The 20,924-nt window shown below is 35.8% G+C and overlaps 1 protein-coding gene and 1 long non-coding RNA gene across 3 annotated transcripts; one reads left to right on the top strand and one right to left on the bottom strand.

Annotated features, from left to right (window-relative positions):
• Nucleotides 1–2,843: 2,843 nt before the first annotated feature.
• Nucleotides 2,844–6,883, bottom strand: LOC127127491 (sulfoquinovosyl transferase SQD2). 2 transcript variants are annotated; one of them, XM_051056684.1, is made up of 11 exons: nt 6,347–6,883; nt 5,212–5,278; nt 5,041–5,111; nt 4,779–4,896; nt 4,615–4,688; nt 4,332–4,387; nt 4,171–4,254; nt 3,957–4,044; nt 3,805–3,882; nt 3,632–3,688; nt 2,844–3,550 (listed from the first exon to the last, which is right to left on the bottom strand). In XM_051056684.1, the coding sequence occupies exons 1-11, from the start codon at nt 6,691–6,693 to the stop codon at nt 3,055–3,057; spliced, it is 1,536 nt and encodes a 511-aa protein (XP_050912641.1). In that variant the 5' UTR covers nt 6,694–6,883; the 3' UTR covers nt 2,844–3,054. The 2 variants fall into 2 exon arrangements, with proteins under 2 accessions (XP_050912641.1, XP_050912642.1); XM_051056685.1 differs by lacking the exons at nt 4,615–4,688; nt 4,779–4,896.
• A 3,239-nt stretch (nt 6,884–10,122) lies between these two features.
• Nucleotides 10,123–11,546, top strand: LOC127129228 (uncharacterized). Its single transcript, XR_007806228.1, has 2 exons — nt 10,123–10,316; nt 11,326–11,546. It is a non-coding gene; the product is annotated as an uncharacterized LOC127129228 (long non-coding RNA).
• Nucleotides 11,547–20,924: the final 9,378 nt, after the last annotated feature.

The raw sequence follows: 20,924 nt of genomic DNA, 5'->3' as shown, positions 1-20,924 counted from the left end.
TAATGAGTAACAGTAAGTCGGCTGGAACACATAACATGCCTATTGAAGTGTGGAAAATCTGTGGAGATAGAGGTATTGAGTGGCTTACTAAACTCTTTAATGAAATTATGAGGTCAAAGTTCATTTTGGGGGAATGGAGAAGAAGCACCTTAGTTCCAATCTATAAGAATAAGGGGGATATACAAAATTGTGAAAACTATAGGGGGATTAAGCTTATGAAACATGCCATGAAGTTATGGGAAAGAGTGATTGAACGGAGATTAAGAAAAGAGACTCAAGTCTCCGAGAATCAATTTGATTTTATGCCTGGAAGGTCGACCATAGAAGCGATTTATCTATTACAGTGTGTGATGGAGTAGTATCGAATGGACCAACAAGACCTGCACTTTATTTTTATTAATTTGGAGAAGTCATATAATGGAGTTCCTAGAGAGATTTTGTGGAAAGCCCTAGAGAAGAAACGGGTTAGGATTGCATATATTTGAGTTATCCAAGAAAAGTAAGAAGGGATATCGACTAGTGTGCAGACACAAAGTGGAGATATAAACAATTTTCCCATTACAAATTGTTTGCGTCAAGTTTCAACCCTAAGACCTTACCTTCTTACCTTAAGTTTGGATGTACTCATGGAGCACATCTAAGAGCTAGCACCGAGATGCATGGTTTTTGAAGATGGTATAGTTCTTCTTGGAGAGTCAAATGAGGATTTAAATAAGAGGTTGGAAACTTGGAGACAAGCTTTAGAAATGCATGGCTTTCGCCTAAGTAGATTTAAGATGGGGTATATGGAATATATGTTCAACAAAGAAGAAATGTTTCTAACATAGAGGTGAAAGTTTAAGACCATATTATCCCTCAAGTAACACGGTTTAAATATGTTGGGTCTATAATATAAAATGCTGGATAAATAAAAGGCGATGTAAACCATCGAATTCAAGTTGGGTGGTGGAAATTGAGAAGGGCGTCATGTGTTTTATGTGATGCAAAGGTATCACTCAAGTTGAAGGGAAAGTTTTAACGGACTATAGTAAAACCTGTAATTTTGTACGAGACATAATGCCACTACTATGAAAAACACATACAATCACGGTTATGAAAGATCTAAAATAATGGTTGAACAACCATTGTTAGGTAGGGTGTGATTGTATGTCGATTATTTACAACCACGGTCCAGTGCTCGTGGTAGAAAACTTGAAAGTGCGTTTTCTATAACCACAATTGTTTTAAATACTCGTGGTGAAAGGTCTGTCATCATTTTTTATTTTTTCCACATGTTTTTCCTGACTACGTTGCTAACTTTCATCATAATCTATAATATTAAATATTTTTAACACAAGAACAACAAGAACAATAACAACAACAACAATAACAATAAAAAACACAAGAACAACAACAAGAACAACAAGAATAACAAGAACAACAACAACAAGAACAATAAGAACATTAACAAGAAAAACGAGAACAATAACAAGAACAACAATAACAATAACCACAACAATAATAATAACGAGAAAAACAATAAGACCAACAACAAGAACAACAATAACATTAAGAACAACAACACGAATAACAACAACAACAACAAAAATAAAAACAACAAGAGCAACAACTTGAACAAAAACAACAACAACAAGAACAATAACAGCAACAAGAACTACAAGTACAACAACAAGAACAAGAACAACAACAACAATAACAACAATAACAAAATAAATAAATAGAATCGCTAAAGAAAACAATTTTATCTATTGGCGCATTGGTACAACTTTTCCAGAATGGTAGTGGGTGGTGTAATAGCTATTGACATCTTTGTATTGTTGATAGGCTAGGTCAATTGGATAGGTTGGGCTTATCACAGACGAATTTGACCATTGACATGTTCCATTAGATCTATTAAACCAATCTCAAACCAAAAACACCAACTTCATTACCGATATGTTTGCTAGACCAAATCATATTATTAACGCTCACGTCAATGGAGAGACATATGTCTTTGATGTATCTCAGTTTGATTTTCAAAATACTGATATTTAAATCAAATGTCTTGTCTTTGAAGAGAGAATAGAGACAAAGTTAATGTCTGGTCCAATCTCACAAATTATATATCAACATCCCGTATTTTTTTTAAACAATCAAGTCAAATTTTTCCAGCTAAAGGTTTGAGATGAAGATGTTGAAAGCATGTTTGTTAGTCATAAACATTCTGGATTCAACTATATTGAGTTGTATATTTTACTCCATCAATCTCAACAATCTCAAATATTTGATCAATCTCAAATATTTAAACTAGCTAAACTATCAACTTCAATGACATTTATCGATGATGTTGATGATGAAGAAGAAAGTAAGACACAAATCGATCATATATTGAATTTGTTCGGGAACGATGAGAACTCTACACATTGTGACTATGAACAAACCATTACCCTTAATATATGTATATTATCCTCCATAACACATTACACATCTATTCATACAAAATTTAGTTATAAGTAGGCTCTGATCCAATTGACTTGTCTTATTAAATATTACAGTATAATGTTTTATTATATATATTAAAAAGTAAAAAAAATTGCAAGAGGGGTATTTGTAAAACCAACTGGCGCACCTTTTGAGCATGTCCATAAAACGCAGAGTGCATGCACCAATTGAGCCCTTTAAATGCATAGTGTCCGCGCCATTTTAGTCCTTTTTTCGAGATTTCTAAACTCAGATAAAAAAGGTCACAAAATTTCATTCATTTTCACACCTAGAAACATCAAACGCCTCCCTCAAATTCCTCCTAATTCACAACCTTTATTTAAATTTGTAGAACTTCCACTTCCACATATAGACAAACTACCTGAAAATGCAGAAGCCACTATGGACATTCCATCACAAATTGTTCCATATCTTAAGAAAGCATTTGATGGTCTTCAACAAACTTTGACTCAATTTTAGAATTGGTTTGTTTTGTTTTTGCATTAAGCTCTTGTAATGTAAGCTGCATTATATTCAGAAAAACTACTGTGTTACACACAAGGAACAATCCTAAGTATGGTAAGCTTATTTAAATCATCTACAATTGACTTGTGGCGATGGGAAAACACGTTTAGTAATCCATTGTAACGGTCTAAATAGTATTGCCCTTTTCTTGCGCCAAAACCAAATCGCAGCATTGTATTGCTCATTGCGAACCTTTCGGGTGGCTGCCTTCCAGTCAAATTTCTCCATCTCATCACGGGCAGCTTTTCCTATGGTTTCTCTCAACTTTTTGTCGAACAATAGAGGCTTCAATTTACTCAAGCAATCTTCAAGATCACCTGGATTGTAAAGATAGCCAGTTTTACCTTCTTGATCCGCAGGAATTATATCGGGAATGCCTCCGGCACGTGCGCCCACCACAGGTATCCCTGAAGACATGGCTTCCAAAACAACGAATCCAAGCGTCTCGGACTCTGAAGGCATGACGAATACATCTCCACTAGCATATGCTTGAGAGAGTTCTTCGCCTCCTAACATTCCGGTGAATACCGCAGGCATTCCTTCAAACAATTTTTCTAGCTCCACCCTGGTAGTTAAGAACTCATAGATATCGATTAGTTAAAAGCAATGAAAGCAATTCGAGACGTGTTGTATTATAATAAGTCACCTGTATGGTCCATCTCCAACGAAAGCAATTCGAGCTTCAGGAAGCTTATCCATGAGTCTACAAAACCACGTGGGTCGGGTGTGTCAAAGGAAGGGTAAAGATATTCAAGTTCCTATGATCGATAAGCAAGTAACAACCTCAAGTTAAGGAAATCGCAAGATAAAGTTCTCTACCCTTTTAGAAAATCTAAACTCTTTTCTACTCCAAGCCGTCCAACATGAACTATCAAGGGTTTCTCAGGTTCACCGTTGCTGTAAGAATAAGACGAAAACCAATCATTACCAAAACTTGTAAATAACAGGAAAACATGACTAAAGGTTCAAACCTTAGCCTTAATCGCATTTCATGCGAACGGTATCGAGGATGAAAACTTTCAGAATCAACACCTTTGTTCCAAAGACGAATCTTGTTAGCTGGATATCAACAAGAGAAACAGATCAGTCTCTAAAATTTTCTGCATTGACGAAAAGCATGCTGAGAATTGCGTATATTTAGACTATGTCACCAACTAAGCGCAGATAAGGGGATTCTATGTTCACCTGCTGTCACTCTTGCCGCTTGAAGATCCCTTCCAATGGCAACAGATGGCACCAGAGTCAGGTCAGCGGCTCGGTGAAGAAATTCTACATGAAACATCAAAATTTATGTTATGCTCATAAATACGTAGTCCGAAAATGAAAAAGCAGGTAAGTATACATACTTATGACCCACCACATAGGTATCACCAGCCAACTAAATGTATATCTTGGAATGTACCTGGAGACACAATAAAGCTTATACATAAGCCATTAGAATAGCTATCTGTTTAAATGCAAACAGAGAACACACGATAATTGCATTTAAATACGACACGAGCAATACATGGTCTAATATAGACCAGATCAGACATCATATTATTGTATTAGAACAATCGTGAACAAAAGAGCTATGCAATCTAAAATGATGAATATGTTTAGAAAAGTTGAAATCGGACTGAAGCTTACACTGGTACATGGGTATGATAAGACATGACAATTGGAACAGATAAAAGTTTAGCAATGATAAGAGCACCAAAAACCTGAAAATATGGTAGTATCAGACACATCTATGTTATCCTAATTGACACCAAAGTTTAATGAATAAGGAGATATAAGAATTGCAGACCAACCATTATGCCTGGTGATGATGCGTGTATTATGTCAGGCTTAAACCGAGCTACCTCTGAAATTATTCTTGGACTAAGTGCCAAAGAGAGGGGTACGTTTTGATACCAAGGGAGCGGAAAGCTGAATTTCCGATTTGAGTTTGAGAAATGATAAGTATTAATGTAAAATATGGTACCGGTAGTTTTTCAAAAATACATGAACAGGCAAACCAAATCTCGTGATTATGGTAATTAAGAGATATGAGTTAAGAAACTAAAGCAGAACCTCCAAGATCCTATTAATTTAGCTCCATAAAACTCCTGGGGCACTCCTTTATGTGTTGTCACAACCATCACCTATAGCAAACAAATAAACACAAGTAGTTAGAATGCAATGTAAAAGAAAAAATATGATAAACAACATGATACTTAGATACAAAACAAGTAGAAAAGTTACCTCATCTCCCATTTCGCGAAGACATTTGATAAAATTCTGAAACCGGTTTTTGTATCCTGAGACATATCTGCAAAATAGAAATGGCCGAGAACAGATATTCTGTTAAAAATGAAGATACGTATCTTTGGTTACTTGAATAACTTGCATGATATACATCTTTTGAAGAATGACATATGAGTAATGCCAATTTCAGTTTGATCTCATTTGGATTGCAATGCAGACAGAAACTATAAAAATAGGTAGATTAACTACTCAATGGCAAAGGAAGATTACAATCAAGGAAGCACAAACACTTCAAAATAATACTCCTAGGATCATAGCGGTACTTTACAATTTACTACTTTTATTTATTGAATGAACTTCTATAACAATTTAGACTGTACTATAACAATAATTAGGTAAGCAACACAAGCTGTTACTTCCAAAGCAAAAATATAGTATATATTGATCAACTTTTCCCACAATATTCTATCGAGGACCATGATTCTATTCAAATCGTCAATCTCAAAATCTTTCTTAATAATTTCTCTTATAGTCTTTTTAGGTCTTTCTCTATCTCTAGTTGTTTGACTTCTCTCCATCTGATCTACTCTCCTTACCAAGGAATCTACCGGTCTTCTCTCTACATGCCCAAACCACTTAAGTCTATTTTCTACCATCTTTTCGACAATAGATGCTACCCCAACACTCTTTAATATTGTCATTTCTTAATCTTATCCTATCCTGTATAGTCTTACCACACATCAAATGCAACACCATCATCTCTACTGCACTAACTTTATTCTCGTGTTGATTCTTAACTCTATAATATCTCATAATGTCTACAACTATTTATGCTCACCTTCCAAATCAAGGATGTGTTTTGACTATATATCCATGTGCATTACTGTAGCATCTTGCCCTATAATTTTAAAAAATTTCATATCTCTATTTGCATTGTGACATATTAATGCATTGTGTTTGCTTTTGCGGTGTGTCAAAAATTGATTTTGAAATGATTCTTGCTAAAACAATCAAAACAATTGCAGTGAGGTTTCAATTTCAACAGCAAACACAAATAGCACATTCAATAAAGCATTAGATAATATCAGAATGCAAAAATGAAGAACAAGGCAAAAACAAAAAGGGGACTTACGCAAATGGAGAAGGCTCAACAAAGAGAGCAATTCTCCGAGGCTTTGAATTCCTCTGATTTTCAGAGTCAACCAAAGTAGAAGAACTACCCTCTTCCTTATCCTCTTCATCATGAGAATCAACCTCTGTTTTATCCATGTTTGTAGCTTCAAGCACCAAACTTTTTCTACCCTTGACCGTTTTTAGCCCTTGAAAATAGCAAAATTGAGTTTTTCTACAAGAAAGAGTAATGGGTTTTGGTCCTAATGATGAAAAACGTTGGAATCTAAGAGAGGTAACAGAAGGGTGTGAAGAAGATGATGAAGATGAAGGAAGAGAAGGGTTTATAGAGAGAGCGGTAGTGTTCATATTCAGAAGGAAGGAACAAGTTTTGGAATTTGGATAGAATCAATTTGATTATTAGCGATAGAGAATCCAACGAAGTTGGAAGTGTGGGAGTTTATTGGAATGGATTCTTTTGGAATATGCGTTTTCTTGTTTTTTATTATAAATCATTTGTTGGCCATTGAATGATAGAAGAAGGATAAATAGTTATGAAAAAGAAGAAGAAAAAATTCTTAATCTTAAAGCACTTTACAATTTTAATGAAATAGTATACATATTTCTTGTTTTCTTTTCTTCTCTTTTTTATATCATTTGAAAAATAATTTTAAAATTTATTTATAATTTATCTTTATCATTTTCATATAAAATTATTTAGATTTTTTAATTGATGTGAAATTGTAAGAAATAAAAAACATATAATTTGAAAGAAAATGAAATGTAAGTAAATTTTAGAAACATATAATTTGAAAGAAAGTGAAATGTAAGTAAATTTTTGTCGTAATAGATCAATTTTTTTCTTCATCTTCTCTGTAGTTTTGTCATATTCATACTTTTTTTTCTTCGTAAACCATACATATTTCATTTAATCTCATCTCAATTGAAGAACAAGAATGAGTTATGCACGTTCCTTTACCATTCTCTAAAGCTAGCGGAAATATACCTGAACGCATCGCATGCTCGAAGGTACAACAGAGTTGCTATCGAGCTTTATTTATTCCCGAAAGAAAGAAAAAACATTGATAAAGCTCAAGGGAAGAGAAAATGGGTAAGGAAGTCGGTTATACAAGGGGAAAAGTATTAGCACCCTCACATCTGTTGTACTCAACATAAACCGTTTTGATTGTTCTTACTCGAATGAGTGTGATATCTAACAATTACTCGCGAAAAGGATAAAAGGAAATGAAAAGAAATAGATAAAGTGCTCGGAGAGGATTAGGGCCCTCATGCCTACGTACCATTATAATGCAATAAGGAATTCAGCGCTCTGTAGTTCGTATAACTAATGGTAGGAGGTGAAAGAAGAGTGATAACAAATATGGTTTGAACCAAAGGATTATGTGGTTTGACTCCAAAAATGGATGAAATTTGAATCAGTGAGTAAAACTGGCATTAACCAAAATGTGGTATGGCTGGAGCATTAACCACTATATGGTATGACCAAAAACAAAGGGCATTGCCTGTATACGAATTCAAAGTAGGTAAGGAGATGTTTGTCTAAGCAACGGGAGGACTAACGAGACAAACAAAATAACTCTTGATTCAGAGGCAGGCATTGGATATTTGCCCATAAGTATGCATGGAATCCAAAGGAATAATGTATTTGGTTCAAAGAGAGCAGTATATCACATGGAGTGAATGAAGGTAGAAGATTTTGAATGAAGATATTTGAATAATGGATGATGATAGATGAGTGATTGGAGAACGAGAAGAATAAATAAACATGCTTGCGGAGGATTTGAACCCCCGTGCTTACGTATTCTCAGCGCGCAATTAGAAAGTCAGAGCTCTGTAGTTCGTGGAACCACGAAAACAAAGAAATGATATTTGATTGGATTGCCAAGAGGAAAAGTAAATTTCTTAAAAAGCACGAGTGTGGCATTAACCAATGAGGGTAATCAACCATAATTACAAATGAGCAAGTGACTGGCCTACACACGAGAGGATTTACAAGGCAACATAGATTTTTCTAAGCACGAGAGGTCTTATAAGACAAGCAGTAAATAAGAGATGGTTTGCCAATACACAAGAGGGTTTACAGGGCAAAAAGCTCAAAAGTGTTTGCCTAAGCACGAGAGATCTTAGAAGGAGAACAATGAATAGGAGATAATTTACCAACACACAAGAGGGCTTATAAGGCAAAAGAGTTCAAGAGATTTGTCTAAGCATGAGAGGTCTTACAAGACAAACAATGATTAGGGGGTTTCCCAAAGCACAAGAGGACTGATAAGGCAAACAATGATTGAATACAGTGGGACCAAGCACAAAAGGACTGATAAGGCTCACAATGATTGGAGGGTTTGCCAAAGCACAAGAGGACTGATAGGGCAAACCATGAGTAATTGACCGGGATTCAAAGACTTGAGCACAAGGGAATTAACCCAAAGGATATATGAATATCAAGGAGAGTATGATTAGTGATCCAAAGAGGAGAGAGTGATTGATGAAGAAATGGTGATTCACTGCTGAAGTATTGAATGATTGATGTGCTTGAAGAAAACTTGTCAATTATATGATTCAAATTTCACTAAAGTCTATGAAAAAAAACGAATACCTTGAGCAGTTGGGTCATTCGTCCCGTACCCAAAGATGTTCTAGACAAGTATAGGAATGTTCCACTCTCATCATTCTTCGTTACTTAAGGCTCATGACATACAACTTGAATCAGGATCCACAAGTTGTTGATAGAAGATCTTGATTGTTGATCCTGGTGATACGATATTGCTTGTTGTAGAAGAAGACTCGACAATCATTTGACTCGAATTGTACTAAAGTCTATGAATAAAGGTGAATACGATGAGAAACTGGGTCATTCATCCTGTACTCAAAGATATTTAGAATGAGTTAATGAATTCTCCACTCTCACTCCTTCTCTATTTTTTAAGGCTCATGTCATACAACTTGAATCAGGATTAACAAGTGTTGACCTTTGTTGTGCTTGAGAAGTAGTTCACTTTGTCAACCACGCTTGATTAGTATTGACTTTGAAGTCTTGAACTTGGACTTAAATCTTGAGGTCTTGAGCTCATGATATCCAGCATACTCAGTACAACTTGAGCATAATGGGCATGTCCTATCAAGTGATCAAGGATCTTTTAATCACTTGAATAGGCTTAGGGATTCAAGCATGACGCAAAGGATTTAGTTGATCAAAGTGACCTTTGATCAACACTAACTAGTGGGATTCAAATAGTTGAACTATGTACAACAACCTAATGAATTAATGAGATGATTTTACAAGTCCTAAGATATGGAAACATGTATAAGGTTAATGGAACAATTAGGGATCAATATCTAGTTAAAGCTAAACAACCTAACTATCTAACCATCTAATTATATTCTATCAAAATCTAATTATCAATAATCTAATTAGAATTCTAAAAATTCTAATCAAGTTCTAAAAACCCTAATTAATTTAATTAAATTCTAATATTTCTAATCTAAATATCCTAACCAATTTCTAATTAATCTAAATTCCCAAACTAGTCCTAGAATTCTAAACCTAAAATTATAAAAAGTATAAAATTCCAAACCTCTAATTAATTATAATTCTAAGTCCTAAACTCTAATTACTCTAAAAATGAATATTCCAATTAGTCTAATTAGAATTCTAATTAACATAATCAACCATGTTTAATCTTAATTCTAACCCTAATTATAATTATCCAAAAGAAATATTAACATGAATTAATTTAGTAAAAAATTAAGAGATTCAATGGGGGTTGCAGGCCCAAACATATGGGGTGTTGGAACAATCTGTTTGGGCCTCAGCTCAAACCTAATCCAAGCTACTAACAAATGAAGAGAATGTTTAGCTGAGTTGCAGCAAGCAAAAGAGGAAAGGAAAAAACGCTTCTCTGTTTATAAGCTTCAAAAACAACTAAAAAACTATGAATTGAATATTGATTTCGACGCGACAACGAAAACAGGTACGATTCTTCCTCTGTTTTTCTCTGTCTCTTCTTCTTCTTCTCTCTTCTTCTATGAGATTGATTGTGTAACGATGCCTTCTCGAATGCGTGCGTTTTGGTGTTTTGTTATGCTTCTGTTTGTGTTGAGTTCTGTTTTGATGAAGAAGAACAATCGTGTATATGAATGGGAGAATTTGGGTAACTTTTTCTTTGTGACTGAATGAAGTAAATGATTGAAAAAAAAAGAGTTTTTCTGTGAAATGAGTGAATAAGTATATATATAGTAATTCAAAACTAGTTATCAAATTCACATGAAATTAGTGTTAAATTAAAATTTAGTTATAGTTAGTTATCAAATGTAAATGTTAGTTAAAAATTCAAAATGAAAATGAGCTAGAATTTGATTCTGCAGTGGATGGAAAAATCACCTTTGCTGTTAATGAAAGTTGTGAAAAATTGTTATTGTTAAATTTCAAAATGTTAGTTTGATTAATTGATTTTTGATCAAAAAGGTAATTGGCAGCAAATGAATTCGAGTATGAGAGGTGGTTTGATCTGATTTTTTATCTGTCACAGCTTTTGTTAGCAGCAAATGAATGGGGTTTAACTATGTTAATTAAATAGAATTTGAATTGTTAGTTTGAAATCGATTTGAATGTTAAATTAATTGGGAATTGGTTTGGATGTTTAATTGAAATTGATTTATGTTAAGTTTGGTTTTGTGGAATGTTGATTTGAAAAGGATTTAAAGGTTAATAAAAGCTAATTTGAAATGGATGGATTTAAATGTTTAATTTAGTTAATTTGAAATGGTTCTAAATGGATTGAAATATTAATCAAAAGCGGTTTTGAAGGTCATTTGTATTGGATTTGAAAGTTATTTGAAATGGATTTGAATATTAGTAAAAGTTTGATTTGAAATTTAAATGTTTAGCTTAAAAAGGTTTTGAAATGTTGGTGTCAAATGGTTTTGAAATGTTAATGTCAAATGGTTTCAAATGTTAACTTATGTTCGTTATCTTTGTAGGCAAATCAAATGGAGCAACATGGCATGAATATGATGGATGAAGAAGGATGAAATTTTAGGATTGCTAGATCATGTTGACTTTGGTCAACAGTTGACCAAAAAGTCAATTGTTGACCAAAAAGTCAACATTACCAAAAATGTTCTCTTTTATAAATATGTTTTATAGAAATGTAAATTGAAATATAAATGTAATAAATTTGCAATAAAAGTTGATTCTTAAATCCATGTTTCATAAAAATGAGAAATTCCCACCAAAGTCAAATTGAAATTCAATATGTATAATATGAACAAATTAACTAAAGTGTGCTAATGGAAATTGAAAGGTTATAGATCATATGGATGCATGAATGACATAAGTACATGAATGCAACAATGTCAGGTACCAAATGAACCAGTGACCATGTACTAAACCAAAACCAAGTGATGCATAAAACCATAAGGGCCAATGCATGAATTAGGGTTTCTCAAGATCAATAGAGAAGCTGCTATCCATAAATGTCAAGAATACACCATTATACAAATCAATGGATCACAAATGTCAAGCAATATGGACAAGGATGATCAAACAAGCAATCAAGGAATCATTAATGACACGAACCAAGAAAACTAGGGTTGCAAGCCACATGATCCAAACAATAATTCTCTTCAAGCCAATCAAGACAACTGACTCATGAAATTAGTGTTTCATAACCACTCAAAGCAAAATGAATACCCAAAGTTAAGAACTATGGTTTAGGTGACCAAGTCAAAACTCATGAGGTCAATGATTAGTAAACTCAAGAATTAGGGTTTTAATACATAAGTGAATGTCATGATGTGAACTTCATGAATCAAGATCCAATAGAGCATGAAATTAGGGTATGCATTCCATGTGATGATCAATTCTTTAATCCTCAAGCAAAACCCTAGTTTGAATTAACCACAAGCTTTGAATATGTGATGCTTGTTAGAAAGTATTAACATGAATGAATAATACATATAAATGAGGCATGAATGAGTACAGATGAATCTTGGGTCAAAGTTTGGATGAAGAATGAAAATGGGAGGGCAAATTTTGGGGTATGACATATGCCCATAGTTAATCATTTAAAACCTGAATGTGCGAATTGCGAAAACTTTTTGGGCATTCAAGGTAGAAGAGGATTAAATACCAATTAAAAACAAATGCAAAATCAATTAATTCATGAAAAATATTAATAATGATCCAAAAAATAATTTTAATTCAGAATATGAAAGAGAAAAATATTTGAATTTTTTTGGTGAAAGTCTCATATTTTTTGGATCAATGTTGAATTTAATATGAATTATTGAAGAAAATGCAATAAAAATAAAAATTCAAATAATCAAAAATACGTGGACCATCAGATCTCCCTCATTAATTGAGGTGGCAGATCAGATGGTCCCTAGCGCGCGTTCCACATGGACTTGAGTCAACAACATTGCATAGGTGATATTTAAAACCAACGATCAAGATTAAAACGTAATGGATGGATCATGTGGTTCAGAGCCTTGCCAACTTATTGCCGGAGCCAGAGCTCCGGTCATCTTCTCCGGTGGACCTCACCGGACTGGTCCACAATGAACCATCACCAAAAAGAAAAACAAGGACATGATCTTAAAGAAAAAATGGCACTGAGCTCAAATCTGACCTCCATTCACTCCAATTCCAAGTATATTGAGAGATATATGGAATTGAAATTTAAGGTACATGAACTGAGGTTCTTCGATTTAGCCTTAAAGCAACTCAATCTTCTTGCCTACATTGGTAGGACTTCAGACAACCAAAATATCAATAGAATTGAGCAAGAATTTGAGAGAATCAAAGAGTTCAATTTTTTTGGAAAATACCTTCAATGTAGGTCTGGATTCGATGGATCTTGATCTTGCTTGTGCTTGGACTCACTCCACTTGCTTGCAGGAGAAGGATTGAATGGTTAAAAAGCTATGGGTTCCTGGAGAATTGAATTCCAAAACATTGGAGATTCAAGCTCAAATTCAAGAGAATTTTTCAGGCTTATCCTTTGAGAATTGAGGGTTTAAAATGGAGGATCAAATCTGACGCCAATGTGTGTGAAATTCCGAGCAATTGAAGCTCTATTTATAGCTGAAATGGTTGATAATTGCACACTCACATTCACTTTCCAATTTTGACAAATGGTGATGCAATGGTGCATGGGCGTGCATAGGCCCATGAAATGATTGTTTGAGGTCCATAATTGAATATCAGATGCTCTGAAGTAAGCTTGGATTGCAAGGCAAATGCACATTGATGTTTGAAGTTTGATCCATGCCAAGTGATGTCACCCTGTTTAACCCATGCGCAACCTATGCATTTCTTGTCCAAAATGAATGAATTTGAGGTCTTTGGAAATGTGAGATCAAGAGGAACAACTTCCATGTTCAAAACTTTTTCATTTGGAGCATGGAACTTGGAGAAATTTGAGGTGGAAGTTTGGAAATTTTTGACATATCAAAATTTTTCTAAGTGTCAAGCCATATGTCTCAATATTCCACTTTGCTTAACTTTTTATATGAGCTTCAAATGAGAAAAGTGTATTTATAAAAGTTGTATCTCTCTCAAATACCTTCAAAATTCTCACCAGTTTCATGTCATTTGGATTTGAAATGATAGAGTTATGCATTTTTGAAGTTTGGAAAAATCACTTGATCAATGGTATAGGTCAAAAGTGACCTATAATGTAACCTCATATCACACGCTCAAACAAATTGAAATAGCTCCCACTACAAACATCAAAGTTGAAGTAGACACATTGAATTTGATTGTTCAACTTGGAAATCTTTCATCTCATAAAAATTGAGCAAGTTATGGCCTTGGGAAGTTGACTTTCAAATTAGGGTTTAGACAAAATGACCTATTATGTTTCAATATAGAAAGTGATTTTCCAAGCAAAACTAGCTCTAGGTATCAACATGAAAGTTATTTGGAATGTAATTAAGAGAAAGTTTGATCTTGGAATCATTTTCATATGGTGAAAATTGCAGGAGATAGGGTCTAGGGAGACCCAGTTTTGATCAGATGAATTCATCTGGCCAACCACCATCAACCAACTTACTAATTTCCAATTCTCTTGGCTTTCTTGGGTCATGGTAGATCATATATGCATAAGATGATGAATTTTGAAGTTTCCCTTGATAAATTTGATCAATTGGTGAGATACCTTGTTGGAGAAGTTACTCAAGATACCCAGTCAAACTAGGGTTTCCAAGGCAAATCACCCTCAAACTCTTGAAGAAAACTTGATCAATATATCATGTAGGAATAAATGGAACTCATATATGATGTTCATAACCATTCTTGAATCAATTCTTGGTTGTGCTCTTTGTTCATGAGGGTCTCAAACCCTAGATGTGAACTTGATGAATCAAATGAGATCAATGCCCTACCTACAAAAGAGTTAGACAAATGCAAAGACATATTTTTGGTATTTTAGTTAGTGAAATGATAAAATACAAGTATGATATAATCACAAAGTGCTTGGTGATCTCTCCTAAAACAAACCCAATGAAAGAGGGGTAAGGAGGATGCCAAGACATGATCCTAATGCTAATGCTTATGATGGATTTGCATGAGGGATCTTAGGGTCAAAATTAGGGTCTTACAGCTGCCCCTATTTAAGGACATTCTAACTTAGAAGGTGAAGGTTAAAATCTTCGGCTCGACTCAGTAGAATAGGCTTAAATAACAACATAGAAAAACAAATTTTGGTCCCTAAGAGACCTCATGATGCATATGATGTGAATGCAAAAGTTAATGCAAGGAGTTATGTGTAGACCATGCTACGACTTAAAACTACCGGGGAATAGAGGGATTCCATGCAAACATGGAAAGACTCAGCCGGGGAAATAACAACATCTGCAAGGGATACGAGTAAGTCGGGATAAAACTAAAGTACTCGAATCATGCAGGGGAAAGCGATTTCACTAAGGAAATGCGCACTCAACTCTACTGGGGAGAAATAAAATTTCAACACAGAAGGAGCAGAAATCTATTATCTACCACCTATTACTGGGTAATGAGATAATAAAGATCTGTCAGAGAGACCATCCGTCATCGGTTAGGATGAACATATCAAGGATGACTCAGTGAGAATCGCCAGGAGGGAGTATTCATTACCGGTTACTGGGTAAGAATAGCCTTGCTGGGGAAATTTGCCGAAAATAGGATTTATAACTACCAGTTACTGGGTAGAAGACCAAGGGTGAGAGTATCCGTCATCGGTTAGGATGAACATATCAAGGATAAACTCAACAGGGAAGAAAATTCGTCACCGGTTAAGATGAACATATCAAGGATATACTTGCCTGGAAAATGTCAAGGAGGACACCCGTCATCGGTTAGGATGAACATATCAAAGAGAAAATCTATCACCGGTTAAGATGAACATATCAAGGATAGACTCTGAAAAGGGGAGAAAATATAGGGATTACATCTATTAGTTACTGGATAGAATACCAAAGAAGAGAAAATCCATCACCGATTAAAATGAACATATCAAGGATAGACTCCGCTCAGGGGAACAATATGATTTACAACTACCGGTTACTGGGTAGAAGACCACAAGGAGAAGAAAACCTATCATCGGCTAAGATGAACATATCAAGGATTAACCCTCCGAGGAACAAAATAGGGATTACAACTACCTTTTTACTGGGTAGAATACCAATCAAGAGAATATTTGTCACTTGTTAAAGTGAACATATCAAGGATAGACTCCTGCGGGGGAGAGAAAGATATCTGTCACCAGTTAAGATGAACATATCAAGGATATACTTCCCGGGGACTCCACTAAGGAGAACAAGGGTACTTTTTCTGTGTATTGGACAAGAAGTAACAAACTGCAAACTAAGAAGAATATTACCAGTTACTGGGTAATAGACTCTTAGGGGACCAAAGTATCCATCTAGGTAAGAGCTAAAAGGAAACAATCAATCAAGACTCAACCCATTGAGGACATAACTCAAGGGGAGTAATTCCACCCAACAAATTTACTGGAGAGGAAACTGAAATAAAAACCATCCACGAGGAAACAAACTCAGTGGGGAAACAGAGAAAGGTTAAAGTCTTTCTGCTTAAGGGGCTGGCACTCTACAATTGAGGGAGGACAAACATTTGATTTGGCATGGGGATAAAGTACCGCCACAACAGAGAATGAGAATCTCAAACAAATCAAATATGAAGATGCGAGATATGCAAATTATGAAATTTTATGAATGTACATGTATATGTATATATGATGATTATGCTGACAAAATGACCACAAAGGATATAAAGGTGTTGCAAAGAACGGAATCACCGGTACCATCCCCGGCCAATCCACAAAATAGATGGAGATAACTGTTGGAGAATAGAGAGATCACCAACCCAAAGGGCTCAACCCTAGCTGAAGACGGAGGAGATCTGCTGAGGATAGAACATCCAAATCTGTGGAGAATTTTAGGTCAACACCATAAAAATGGGAGACAACCCTGCTGAGGAAATAAATCAACAAAAGCTGCTCATAAACCAGGAGGAAACTCTGACTGGGAGAAAAGATAAATGGCGATTGGTGGGGACACCAATGCGGTCTACTAAGGAAAATCAAGCATCTCTGATGAAGATCCACCTGCTGAGGAAATACGAACTCCGCTGGGGAAGGCCAAAACTCTGTTGGGGATAAGGACACGCTGCAGGGTATCTGAACCAACCATCTCAGCTGGGGACGAGGAAAGGAATTCCACTGAGGATCAAACACTCCGCCGAGGAACTGAATCAACACAAACGTCTAGGGATACCCGAAGAGTTAACTACTTGGGGAACCATGGATGTTTCACACTTAAGGACTTGCTATTTATTGAAATGTTGTTGATATTCCTTTTACTTTCCTTGGAAAAGTTCTTGCTTTTATATATTAAAGAAAACTTGATTTTGGTTTAACAATTTAATTTCAAAATGATCATAATAAAATTTAAAACTATTGGCTGAAGTAAATAAGAGTAAAAACAATTGGATAAAAGCTCAACTTTATTTAATGGAATGGTAGTCTATAAATGACAAGACTCCATAAATTTTACAAAGTTGAAAATGGTAATTTACATGGAAAAGGGTTACATTGAATACAAATGATCCTTAATCCTTCTACCAACTCTCGATATCCACTGTACTCTTGGCCGCTGCTGGGATGATGAACTGATGTCAACCCTTGTGCTCAAACAAGTCTTCAAAACACTGTAAATCAGCAGAATGGAGTTACTTACCATAATCCCTAATTTTTGCATAAGTTGCCCCATGGCGGGGTACTCAACTTATCGGGAAATTCTTGACTGTATCTGGGTTCACAGGACGAGTGAACTCTTCACCATCCATAGTTGTAAGAATATATGCACCGCCTAAAAAGGCTCTCTTAACAACATATGTGCCTTCATAATTGGGAGTCCATTTTCCTCTGGAATCGGCTTGAACGTCAAAATCTTCTTGAGCACAAGGTCACCTTCTCTGAACATTCGAGGTTTGACCTTCTTATCAAAAGCTTTCTTCATTCTCTGGTGATATAACTGACCATGACACATGACAGTCAATCTCTTCTCTTCAATCAAATTCAACTGGTCAAACCTGGTATGACACCATTCAGCTTCAGTCAACTTGGCTTCCATGGGCACATGCAACGAAGGAATCTCAACCTCTACAGGGAGTACTACTTCCATACCATATACAAGAGAGAAAGAGGTTACCCCTGTTGAAGTGCGGACGGATGTACGATACCCATGCAAAGCAAATGGGAGCATCTCATGCCAATCCCTATATGTGACAACCATCTTCTGGATAATCTTCTTGATGTTTTTATTCGTAACTTCAACAACCCCATTCATCTTGGGTCTGTAGGGAGAAGAATTATGATGTGCAATCTTGAAGTGTTTGCAAAGAGCTTCCACCATATTATTATTCAAGTTCGATCCATTGTCAGTAATGATCTTACTTGGCACACCATAACGACATATAATCTGATTCTTGATAAACCTTACAACAACTTGCTTGGTTACATTTGCACACGATGCCGCTTCAACCCATTTTGTGAAATAATCAATTGCCACTAAAATGAAACGATGTCCATTCGAAGCTTTGGGCTCAATCATCCCAATCATATCAATTCCCCACATGGAGAAAGGCCATGGGGAAGAGATAACATTCAATAGTGTCGAAGGAACATGAATCTTATCAGCATTAATTTGACACTTGTGGCATTTCTTCACAAATTTGCAACAGTCAGATTCCATTGTCAGCCAATAGTAACTTGCTCGCAACATCTTCTTTGCCATTGCATGTCCATTGGAATGAGTACCAAAGGAACCTTCGTGCACTTCAGTCATCAACAAGTCTGCTTCGTGTCTATCCACGCATCTGAGCAAAACCATGTCGAAGTTTCTCTAGTACAGTATATCACCATTCAAGTAGAAATTATCGGCCAATCTTCTCAAAGTCTTCTTATCTTTCAAAGATGCCCCAGGCGGGTAAATCTGACTTTGGAGGAAACATTTGATGTCGTAATACCACAGCTTCTCGTCTTTGACCTCTTCAACAGCAAACACATGAGCTGGCCTATCAAGACGCATCACAGATAAATTGGGAACTTCATATCAAAACTTCACTATAATCATTGGGGCCAATGTCGCAAGAGCATCTGCCATCCGGTTTTCATCTCGAGGGATATGATGAAACTCAACCTTTGTAAATAAAGTTGAAATCATCCTCGCATAATCTCTATACGTTATCAAACCGGGTTGATTTGTCTCTCATTCTCCTTTGATCTGATTTACAACCAAAGTCGAATCACCGAAGACATCCAAATACTTGATTTTGAGATTCATGGCCTCTTCAAGCCCCATAATGCAAGCTTCATATTCTGCCATGTTGTTTGTACACTTGAAAGTCAATCTAGCTGTAAATGGTAGATGCGTTCCTTGAGGAGTAATAATCACTGCCCCAATACCATTTCCATATTGATTAACAGCTCCATCAAATACCATGCCCCAACGGGAACCAGGTTCTAGCCCTTCTTCAAGCAATGGTTCATCACAATCTTTCATTTTCAAGTACAAAATCTCTTCACCGGGAAAATCATATTGCACTGACTGATAATCTCCGATTGGTTGGTGAGCCAAATGGTTAGCCAAGATACTACCTTTGATCGCTTTCTGAGATCGGTATTCGATATCATACTCTGATAACAACATCTGTCAACGGGCAATTCTCCCAGTTAAAGAAGGCTTCTCAAATATATACTTGATTGGATCCATTTTGGATATCAACCAAGTGGTATGATTCAACATATACTGACGCAGGCGCTTAGCAGCCCAAGCCAATGCGCAACAAGTCTTTTCAAGCATTGAATACCGAGTCTCACAGTCGGTGAACTTCTTACTGAGGTAGTAGATTGCAAATTCTTTCTTTCCAGTCTCATCTTGTTGACCAAGAACACAACCCATACTATTTTCTAGCACAGTAAAATACATGATCAACGGTCTTCTTTCAACAGGGGGATACAAAATCGGAGGTTCAAGCAGATATTCCTTGATACTATCAAATGCTTTCTGGCAATCTTCGGTCCAATCACAAGACTGATCTTTCCGAAGAAGCTTGAATATAGGTGCACATGTGGCAGTCATGTGGAAATGAATCTGGAAATATAATTCAAGCGGCCGAGAAAACTTCTGACTTGCTTCTCAGTTTTGGGCGCAGGCATCTCTTGTATTGCTTTGACCTTGGCAGGATCAACTTCCATACCCTTCTCGCTGACAATAAAGCCCAACAACTTACCAGAACGAACACTTCAAGCGGAGTTTATACTTCCTCAAACGCTGGAATAGCTTCAACAAATGCTCAACATGTTCCTCTTCATCAATTGATTTAGCAATCATGTCATCGACATAAACTTGAATCTCTTTATGCATCATATCATGAAAAAGAGTAGTCATTGCTCTCTGGTAAGTTGCACCCGCATTCTTTAAACTGAAAGGCATCACTCTATAACAGAATGTTCCCTAGGGTGTAATGAATGTGGTCTTCTCCATATCTTTGGGTGCCATCTTGAATTGATTATATCCGGAAAAACCATCCATGAACGAAAAGACTTTGAATTTAGCAGTATTGTCTACCAACATATCAATGTGTGGCAGAGGGAAATCATCTTTCGGACTAGCTTTATTCAAATCTCTATAATCGACACACATGCGGACTTTTCCATCTTTCTTCGGTACTGGCACAATATAGGCCACCCATTGCGGATACTCAACTGTTACAAGAAAACCGACATCAATCTGCTTCTGCACTTCCTCTTTGATCTTCACATCCATATCAGGATGCGTTCTTCTCAACTTCTCCTTGACTGGCGGGTATTCTGGCTTTAACAACAATCTATGCTCCACAATCTCAGAATCCAACCCAGGCATGTCTTGATAAGACCAAGAAAACACATCTGAATACTTTTGAAGAAGATCAATCAACCCCTTCTTAGCATCTGGACACAGTTGAGACCCAATCTGACTTCCTTCACATCATCTTTGGTACCCAAGTTGACTAGCTCAATCTGCTCTTCAAATGACTG

Source organism: Lathyrus oleraceus, chromosome 3 (genome assembly GCF_024323335.1).
Source record: "Lathyrus oleraceus cultivar Zhongwan6 chromosome 3, CAAS_Psat_ZW6_1.0, whole genome shotgun sequence".
In the NCBI taxonomy this organism is placed as follows: Eukaryota; Viridiplantae; Streptophyta; class Magnoliopsida; order Fabales; family Fabaceae; genus Lathyrus; species Lathyrus oleraceus.
Note: the sequence above shows the minus strand (reverse complement) of the source record. Positions and strands in the feature narration are given on the sequence as shown.

Coding starts and splice junctions, on each gene's coding strand:
- LOC127127491 (XM_051056684.1), bottom strand. CDS start 6,693: ATGAACACTACCGCTCTCTCTATAAACCCTTCTCTTCCTTCATCTTCA. Junction 4,689..4,778: donor CATCATCACCAGGCATAATG/GTTGGTCTGCAA, acceptor CCATATTTTCAG/GTTTTTGGTGCTCTTATCAT. Junction 3,551..3,631: donor GTTGGAGATGGACCATACAG/GTGACTTATTAT, acceptor CTTAACTACCAG/GGTGGAGCTAGAAAAATTGT.